At 32.2% G+C, this 10,122-nt stretch overlaps 1 protein-coding gene across 1 annotated transcript; it reads left to right on the top strand.

Moving 5' to 3' along the window:
• Positions 1 to 234: 234 nt before the first annotated feature.
• LOC106073638 (uncharacterized) lies at positions 235 to 9,629 on the top strand. Its single transcript, XM_056013435.1, has 2 exons — positions 235 to 830; positions 5,262 to 9,629. The coding sequence occupies exons 1-2, from the start codon at positions 794 to 796 to the stop codon at positions 8,684 to 8,686; spliced, it is 3,462 nt and encodes a 1,153-aa protein (XP_055869410.1). The 5' UTR covers positions 235 to 793; the 3' UTR covers positions 8,687 to 9,629.
• Positions 9,630 to 10,122: the final 493 nt, after the last annotated feature.

The raw sequence follows: 10,122 nt of genomic DNA, 5'->3' as shown, positions 1-10,122 counted from the left end.
TTATGAATGCAAATTGTACGTACATATCACACATATTTTGTAGATTCTAATTGTGGTTCACATTATAAACGATCTATGATAATGTACATTGTCATTAGTATTTTTTTGTTTCATTATTACTTTTTTCAAGACTATGAAAAATATGGCTAAAATAATTGTGATCTATATTTGTGTTTGTGTGATAATATTTACGCTTTTTGTATATTTTTTAAATTTCTTTTGAGCAAAAATGCTTTAAACCTTCCATTATGCAGTCTTCATTAGTTATCGCTTTGCATTAAGACAAAACCCAAAATCTAGCATTTTGTATAGGATTTTACTGATTCATAAACGCAAACCTCTGAATATAGAGACGATAAATCAGATATTATACCCTCTAGCATGTGATGCTATCCGATCATCCAAAACATGTTCAGAAGTACAAATTAAAGCCGAAGTAAATATTTTTTTATTGCCAAGGATGTTGCTTTGTTTGTTTTTTTTAAACGCCGTAATGATACAGCGCGTGAAACAAGATTTGAAACTGTATTAATACTCCCTCTCTCATACTGAAAAAATATTGGGAATCACTGGACAAAAAAGCCACAAACAGTCCAACCAAATAATAGGTCATCGATGACACACACTGAAACAAGAATATAAAAACGCTAACCCCCGAGAATCGTTTAAACTCATTTTTCAACCAGTAAAAAAGTGTCTCTTTATCACTATTGCACCATTTTGTTCGTAGCTGAGTCTTCGCATTCAAGTTTGTTAAAATATACTTTGACTTAGTTTACATTATTTGAATAGGATGTTCCTTCTTCGCCTTCTTCTTCATTTCTTTTTCGGTATGTATCGAATATTTTTATCTAGTCTATGTTTCTATCGTATATCGTTGATGAGTATCATTTAATGCCTTCTGTTGAATACTGTATATAGTGTATCGAACGTAGTTATCGTATTTTGTGGGGGTTTTTTTTGTACGTGTAGCGTCTGTAGTCTATTAAATGTTTTGTATCGTCGGTAGGTATCGAATACTGTGTATCACATCTTGTGTACCGAATGTAGCGAATCGAAAATTGTTTATCCTCTGTATCGTATGTTATGTATCAAAAGTAGCTTAACGTATCTTGTGTATCTTATACCGTATATTGTGTATCGTGTGTAGTGTATCTTAGATATCTATACTATAAAGTAGAAAGTAAGGAGTATGTATGAATTTATGTATGTATTTGACGAATAGAAATCAAAACCGTTTGACCAAATATAGTCTATTGATTTCGTTATTCGATAAAATTAATCCTCAAATTTAACTTTTAAATTTTTTTTACATAAATTTGTTCCTTATATCTGCTAAATTAGAAGTCCTGGTGTACATTCTTTTATTAGACTAGACGGAACTGCTACACATTTCTAGGTCTAAAACAATTCAACTCTAAGATGATAGAACTTCTCTTCGCAAAGATAGTTTTATACTTTAACACATAAGCATACTAATTATAGTCCATTTATTTCATATTTTAATCAAATTAACATTCGAATTTGTTTTTCTAAAGCATTTTTCACCATTCGTTTGCTATAGCTGCAATGCCGTGTTGACAGACATTATAAAAGTTTCATTCATGTGTCGCGCAAACCTTACATGCGAAGTGAAAACAAGCTGTGATTGGACAGGCAAATGAGGCTCTATATGGGTGATCTTAAATATACTAACAAAATAATAAGCTCATTGAACCTTAAATTCAACCTTAAACTGATAGATCAAGAATGTTTATTGAAAGTAGATGTATTTTACGTAATTTAAACAAATGAATCTAAGTTTAATCTAGGTCAAAAACTATATTAGAGTCTAGATGTAGATCTCAATATATATGCAAGCAAATCTTTTTGTAACAAAAATGGATATAGGTCGATTAGCTATCTTAATAGCTCTATTCATACTATTTTTAAATTTACGCATTTGCTTTATTTATAACATTATTATTTTGTTATTTTTTTTGTAATAATTATTATAGCTTTTATATAGCGCTACTTTAATGCGTATAGAATGTTCAGAGCGCTATGGTCCATTCACATTTGTTTCCGTGCTGCCTTTAAGTGCTTAGTAAACACAGCTCAACTTGAGTTGAGTGTCGAGTTTCGAGCCTCCTTCATAGGTAGCCAAGACAAGCAAGATCAAGCGTACTCAGCCTCTCGACCACGCTTCCCACGAACTATTTTAATGTATATATATAGTTCGTCCATCGTGGTTCGAAGACGACCAATTTGTCATTCAGGGGGCTGAGGGCTTTGCACTGGGGTTTAATGCCTCCTCATGTGTCTCGTGACACCTATGTGAGCCCGAAACTTTCGGCTGCACACTGGGCAGGTTATTCCAGCTGGAGCTAGTGTCGTGGGTCTTGCTTTTCTTTTCTGGCGTTTTTCTTCTGCCAGCGTGGTTTTCTTTTCCTCAGCAATCTGTGCGCCAGTTTTCACAGTGCGTCGACATGATGCTCTGTCATGTGCCTCTGTCTCCCAGGTGCCTGGGTCTATGCTGAATGCCTTCATAGAAGCTTTTAGGCTGTCCTTGAACCGCTTTCTTTGACCACCTTGGGAGCGCTTTCCTTCGCTTAGTTGGCCATACAAGAGTCGTTTAGGGAAACGATGGTCTTCCATTCTGGAGACGTGTCCTGCCCATCGCAGCTGAGACTGCATCAGGATTGTATGGATGCTTTACAGACCCGCTCTTCGAAGCACTTCAGTATCTGGTATTTTGTCTTGCCATTTGACATTCAGCATTTTTCTTAGACATGTCACGTGGAAGTGATTCAGTTTCTTTGCACGTTTTCTGTCCACTGTCCACGTTTCTAAGGCATAGAACAATGTAGGGAGGATGACGGCTAGATAGATCCCTAGCTTTGTATTTGAATTGATACCACGTCTGTTCCGGACGTTTTAGTTGTTACGTCCCTAGTGACACCTCATTGTTTACAAAATGATGACATCGTACCTATCTCAAATCAGGTCAGCGTACCCACGCTTAAATGCCAGAAAGACGCAGATTAAAACTTAGCTCAAGACTACATAAGGGAAACAAAATTAACATAGCTTAAATTACAAAATATGTGTTGCATGAGTCGATTTAGTAGGATGCGTGCAAGGATTTTCCCAGCAATAGAGAGAAGAGATATTCCTCTGTGGTTGTCGCAGATTTGGCGGTTTCCTTTTCGCTTGTATAAATGGACAATAGTGACATCTTTAAAGTCTTGTGGTATTTACTCTTGTTCACACATAATTAAGAACAGCTCATGAAGTCTTTCAATCAGGGCTAATCCACCTTTTTGTAGACCTCTGCGGGAATGGAGTCAGCTCATTGGGCTTTTCCGCTTGCGAGCCGTTAAATGGCAAAATTGGTTTCCTTTAGCGTAGGGGGGTTATCCATCCATAGATCAGTAACACGCATTTTGAGACCCGAGGACCGCGGGTAACATATGGCTAGTTGATTCACACAATGAGAATCGAATGCTTCGAGTCATATTGTATCGTATGCATCTTATCGTCTGCTATGTATTATATATTATACTTGTTGTGTATGACCCGCGGTCTGTGGGTATTAGTTTGAGGCTTACCAATTTTGGGGGATGAGATTTAGATGTATGTCAAATATAGAGAATGTTTCCATCACATTTTTTCCACGGAAAAAAAAATAGAGTGTAAAAATAAAGTTTCATATCAATAAAAAAATACTGTAAAAACTTGTTCATCTGATTAGTTAAAAAATAACGTTTTTAAATAGAGATATATTTCGGTATTTTTTTTTTATTTAGGGCCTTGCGTTTGTGGGAAATGTCAGGCTGGGATAACAGTTTAGTTAGAGTATGACACACGGTCCCGAGCTCCCCAACCTGAACATTGCAAATAAAACAAATAATACTAGCGTAACAACTGTGGCTTGCTAACATCGAGTAAAGGTTATTCAACTGAACATGTAGTGAATACCAACAGTTGTTCAACGTAAACGATATTAATGACAACGTAAGTTAATGTACATTATTTAACAACAAGATTGTACGTTTAACAATTGAATGAATGTATGAAATATTATGACATGAGTGATGAATAAAGGTCAATAGTATTTACAAAGGAAACACAAGTTATACATATTATGCAATGAATTATATCACATCTTAAACTCGGTGCCATATATCAATCACGAAACAGAGCCTACAACCCGATGCCATGGATGCACGGGACATACCCAAACAAAACACTGTGAATCAGGCATGACTACGACTGAGTCTCAAGCCTGGGTCCCTAAACAAGAAAAATAATCATTTCTTGAGATCGCCATTCCCAAGATCATAGGACCAACGAATTTAGAGTTTCCAATGACGCATTGGGATTATTTTATTTCCTTGCTTTAACTATGAAAATAAATCATAGCGTCTAAAATCCTCATTTTATTGTATTTTTCAAAGATCAATTTTCATGATTTCTTAAATAATTAAAATATTTCCTTCAATAATAAGATGAAATATTACTATATTACTATAAATTACTTCTTCTATATTTATGCTACGACTATCTTAATGTTTGTAAAGATTCTGATTCAATTGTTTGAACATCTATCTTTGAATGACAAATAGAACAAATAGTAACTACCCAGAACAATTTTGAACAATGACTAGAATTTTAGACACAAAATTTATGCCGTCACCTAACTGGTCATTTTTTTCCGATGGTCTTAGGCGACCCCTGGAAAATTGTCAATCGACCCACAGGTTGAGAACCCCTGAGTTAGACAGCCATTTTCATTACGTTGTATCTTTATTCTTCTTACAAACTGTGCCTGTATTTCGCATATATTGTATCCACAAATCCACCTTGTTATTCTTCATTTTAGTGTCATCACAACTAGAAAGGTTTTTACATTAGCCGTGTGGGTTCTGCTGCTCACTTACATATCCAGCATTTATTCATAAAACACTTTTCTTTCTGTTGTATTAGACATCTTTTTAAAACAAAAATCAACGTTTACATAATTTCTGTTGACTCGCATTACATTTCAAGCCTTTATATTTTACTTTCATTCTCTACATCTCAGCATTAGCATTAATATGTATCAACATTAATCACATTATTAGGTTGTAAACATTTATTATTTCTGGTTGAAATTGAGACATTGCAGAAGCTACTTTTTTTTTAAAATTAAAACTTCAAATATTAATTTATTTCCATTTATTTAGATATAAATGTTTATATCTAAAGATATTGATAAGCTATGCACTTTTTTGTTTCAGTGAATTTATTGGACACATTCCCTTTAAAGGACTGCAGCTATAAAACAACAGAACTTTTGATTTTCATTGACTGTCGACACGATCTATCTCAGCTAAGTGGTATTTCTAGTTTGGTCTCATATCTGCGTGTTCAGAAATACTGGAAGATCTCTAACATTACGTACATGACAATCTCAGAAAATGGGTTTTACAATATTAGAGACTTTTTTTATAAAGAAAATTTCTTTGACTCAATTAAAATGAAATGCAGTGAACAATTTGATCGATTCTTAGCAGTGCAAAAAGCTAAAGAATGGTGTCAGGAAAAAGTTAGTGCTACAAGAATTGCTTTTATATTTCATATCACAGATTTTAATTGTAAAGATTCGTTCTATCAAAATGTTACAAAAGAATTATTAGGAGCGTCTAATATAAATATATATTTTATTGTATATCGATTAAACTCTTCAAGAACTTTTCATTGCTTAAAGCAAAATTTTATTATTAGTGACGTTATAAATAATTTTATAGGGTTAAATAAACTTTATTCCAAGATTTGTGACGATACACAATGCACCACACAAGATTTATCTTACACGACTGAAAACACTCTTCAGTCATTTTATCACGTCAATTTCAGCGTCTCAGAAATCAGTTGGAAAGAAGCCTTTGAGTATTGTTCCGAAATTCCAAATAACTATATGGTTTCTTTAGAAACATGGGAAGAATTGGATTTTATATTTCAATATCTTCAAGATGTCTCTTCAAGGAATGGTTTAAGTAAAATTCATTTGCACACAGGATTATTGTTCTGTGAACATCCGTCCAGATGGTCATCTGGATTTCTTATCTTGCAACATTTCGTCAGAAAAAAGGATCAGCAATGTTTATTTATGTCAAAGCACAGGTTTTTTCCTCAAACTTGTCTGGTCTTAACTTCTACAAAGTATGATACAGACTATGAACTGTTTGCTATTAGCAACACCAATCAAACTGTATATTATAAAGAAATCGATTGCAGAGCTCAAATAAAAAATTCAATCATAATATGTGAGTGTCATACCCATTTTCCACAAAAACAAATAATACAAAATATATTTTATGATAGTAGCGTGGGCTTTTTAATAAGCAGTAATACTTTATATAGTGTAACACAGCTGTTTTTTGAAGGACCTCAATATAATTCTATGAAATTTGGTATTACAAACTTGAAAAAATTAAAATGTAAAATTAACAACATTTTAGTTCCTCTAAACAGTAACAAAGTTTGCACTGCACTTTCAAATAATACGGAAACCAATGTGACGCAAATTCTTTTTGAAAAAGAAGATTACATTGTGTTCCAAAATATTAATAATTTAACGAAATGTCTGCACAACAGCAGCTATGAAAACTATTTCAATGAAAACGAAAGTGGTGATGATGTTTCAGGCAACTACTACAGTGATACAAAATTAGATAGTATTGGTATTGAGTGTACACTGTCTACATTAAATGTATCTCTCGAAAAAGTACAATGTGAAAACAGTTCTAAGCGTGCTTATAAATGTATTTATGGTCTAGGGCCAATTTGTTTTCAGGTTACAAATTTAATAAACTGTGAAAAATTTATCTGCCCTAAAAACTTTTTTAAATGTCCGAAATCTTACTGCATACGACTTGACCAGTTAGGTGATGGCATAAATGATTGTAGATTTGGAGAGGATGAGCTAATTTTGAGACAAAAAATTTGCTATGGCAATATAAATTTCTCGTTTATGGAGATGTGCATTTCATCAAAATGGTATTCCACTTTGATCACTAAGTACTACAAATGTTCTAAAATATGTCCTCCAAAATACAAATGTGTTTCTAGCAAGAGTTTTAAAAACGACAATGTATCAGAATTTCATTTTTTCTCAATTCGCTTGGAACTTTACAATATTTCTAATGTTATTTTTCCAAACTTGATCATAATATTCTTTTTTAAAATACATATTCTCGAATTGGAAGCAATGGAATGTAAATTGAAACATTTTGATCTAGCGATGAGACATTGGAATCTCTTTCATTTATATAGATTAGATCTAAGTTTTAATGAGATGGAAAGCAGTGAATATTTTCAGTCAGTTTATCAAATGAAAAAATTAACATTTTTGAATATGTCTAACAATCCAATTACCAACATAAATGCAAATTTTCAATTTCCAGACCAATTGGAGATAATCGATTTGTCTAATACTCGTCTACATGCTATACCTTTAAATGCTTTTCATAATTTAAAACAATTAAAATCACTAAGTTTAAAAAATACATTTATAACTACATTTAAAGATATGGGAATTCCCGAATATTTTGTTTTACATTATTTGTATTTACAAAAAGTAATGATCTCAAACATAGAGAAAAATTTCTTTAAAGGGTTAACTATTAGATCTGGACTGTGGACAAGTGACTTTCGGTTGTGTTGTCATCAAGTTTTAAATTCGAATATATCCTTAGACAAATGTCATGGACCCATCGATGTCATCTCTTCATGTGAAAATCTTGTTGGTGATGTATTCAAGAGATTTGTCATATGGATTGTTGGATTTATAACCATTGTAGGAAATGGAATCGTATTAGCATACAGACTAATGTTGAACAGACAAATATTCAGAAATGCTTACGGTATTTTTGTAACAGGACTGGCATTTTCAGATTTTCTAATGGGGATATATTTAATAATAATTTCCAGTGCTGATATTTATTATCAAGATGTGTATGTCTTGGAAGAGACACATTGGAGAAATGGAATGATGTGTGAGCTTTCTGGATTTTTATCAACTTTCTCCAGTGAAACATCAACATTCTTTATTTGTTTGATAACTTTAGACCGTTACTTAAGTATCACTTATCCATTTGGTGAATATAGATTGTCAAAAAATTTGACTCGTATTCTAATAATATTAGCATGGTTGGTTGGCATTGTCCTGGCAGCTATTCCTCTAATAATATCGGATTGGGAAATTTATTCTTCAAACAGTTTGTGTTTGGCTCTTCCATTTAGTTCTAATCATTTCAGAGGCTGGGAGTTTTCGTTTGTAGTTTATGTCGGAGTCAATTTTATTCTATTTATGCTCATAGCTTTCGGTCAAGTCGCCATCTTTTTCAACATTTACAGAAGAAAACAATCTATGTCTTTCTTAAAGAATTGTCGTAAAAGAAGATTAGAAGATTTAGCTGTGGCCAAAAAACTGGCATTTGTAGCCATGTCTGATTTTCTGTGCTGGTTTCCTATCGGCATCATTGGCTATTTTTCAATGAAAGGACACACATTTGACCGCGATGTATACGCTTGGTTTGCTGTGTTTGTTTTACCCATAAATTCAGCATTAAATCCAATTATTTATACAATTCCTGCACTATATGTAAAATGCTCAGCTAATTTAGAAAGAACTGCTGAAACCAGTTTAATTACTATGTAATTGGTAGTGAAATAGTTGTAAAAAAATAAAATTAGTGAATTTAAATAAATAGCTTTTCTTCAGATTCAGAAAACGTGGAAAATCATAAACTTTAAATTTATAAGACGAAAGCTACTAAAATTCAAACCAAATTAAATGTCGAGTAGAAAGGAATAATCTAGAATGTAAAAAAGAAAACTTCATAAAAAGTCAAATATTTAGCAGCTGTAAGTGTTTTTGAATGAGCGAAATTAAAATTTTCTATGTGTATTAGCTTTTACCATTTTAACATACCTGTTTGATATATAAGCATGACAATATCTGAATATAAATAATTTGTTACACACACATGTATTTATATATGTATAGTCGATATGTATATGTTCTTCTCCATTATAACGTGGTATTAAAAATGTAAACAAAAAATATTGACATATAATGAACGTTTTTTAAAAATATAATTGTAAATTGACTTTTTTTTTTCTCAAATCCTTAAAGTATTGGCGGGCAACATTTCCAAGTTTGACCTAAATATTTTTTTTTATCTTTTGTCCAATTATTGAGATAGTAATTTCAATATAGTATATAAGAAATACATAGATTATCAGTCAATAACATCAGTTCTTTTAGGCTCACGCTAAATAACATCTTCATAATTTTTAATACGTACCAGCCTTTCTAGTAGCATTGGCGGAGATATAGATAGAGTTGTTTACATTCTGTAGATCACATATACTGATATTCTTTCTGAAGATATTGTGACCCGACATTTGACCTGATGAGTGCACCAGTTTGGCAACCAATTCCGATTTGTGTTTTCACACAACCAGTCTTCGTAATCTTGTTTTAAATTTATTGGTGTACATTAAATATTTAATTTGATTGATACATACATTTGTTTTACGTTTTTGAAATTGATAAATACATTATGTGTATTAAATTTTTAAAATTGAATAAACTATTATCCTTGTGTGTTTAAGTGTTTGAATATTGTTTTTTTTTATATTAATGTATATAAATACAAATAGAGTACATATAAGTTAAAGTCTTTAAAAATCAAAGTAATACGGATTGTCGTAAAAGAAGAATAGAAGATTTAGCAGTAGCCAAAAAACTGTCTTTTGTCGCCATTTCTGATTTTCTGTGCTGGTTTCCTATCGGCATCATTGGATTTTTTTCACTGAAAGGATACACATTTGACCGCGATGTTTACGCTTGGTTTGCTGTGTTTGTTTTACCAATAAATTCAGCATTAAATCCAATCATTTATACTATCCCTGCATTATATGTAAAATGTTCAGCTAATTTATAACGCACTACTGAAACCAGTTTAAGTATTATGTAATTGGTAGTAAAATGTTTGTAAACAAAAGTTGAACCTTGTGAACGTAACTCCTCTCCTGATTGACGATACATACCATCGATTATTTAACCTTACAAAATTAACTTAAATTTTG

Source organism: Biomphalaria glabrata, chromosome 16 (genome assembly GCF_947242115.1).
Source record: "Biomphalaria glabrata chromosome 16, xgBioGlab47.1, whole genome shotgun sequence".
Lineage (NCBI taxonomy): Eukaryota > Metazoa > Mollusca > Gastropoda > Planorbidae > Biomphalaria > Biomphalaria glabrata.
Note: the sequence above shows the minus strand (reverse complement) of the source record. Positions and strands in the feature narration are given on the sequence as shown.

Excerpts from the sequence above, each read along its gene's own strand:
- LOC106073638 (XM_056013435.1), top strand. The coding sequence starts at position 794 with ATGTTCCTTCTTCGCCTTCTTCTTCATTTCTTTTTCG. Across the intron at positions 831-5,261 it reads TCTTCTTCATTTCTTTTTCG|TGAATTTATTGGACACATTC; the intron begins GTATGTATCGAA and ends TTTTTGTTTCAG.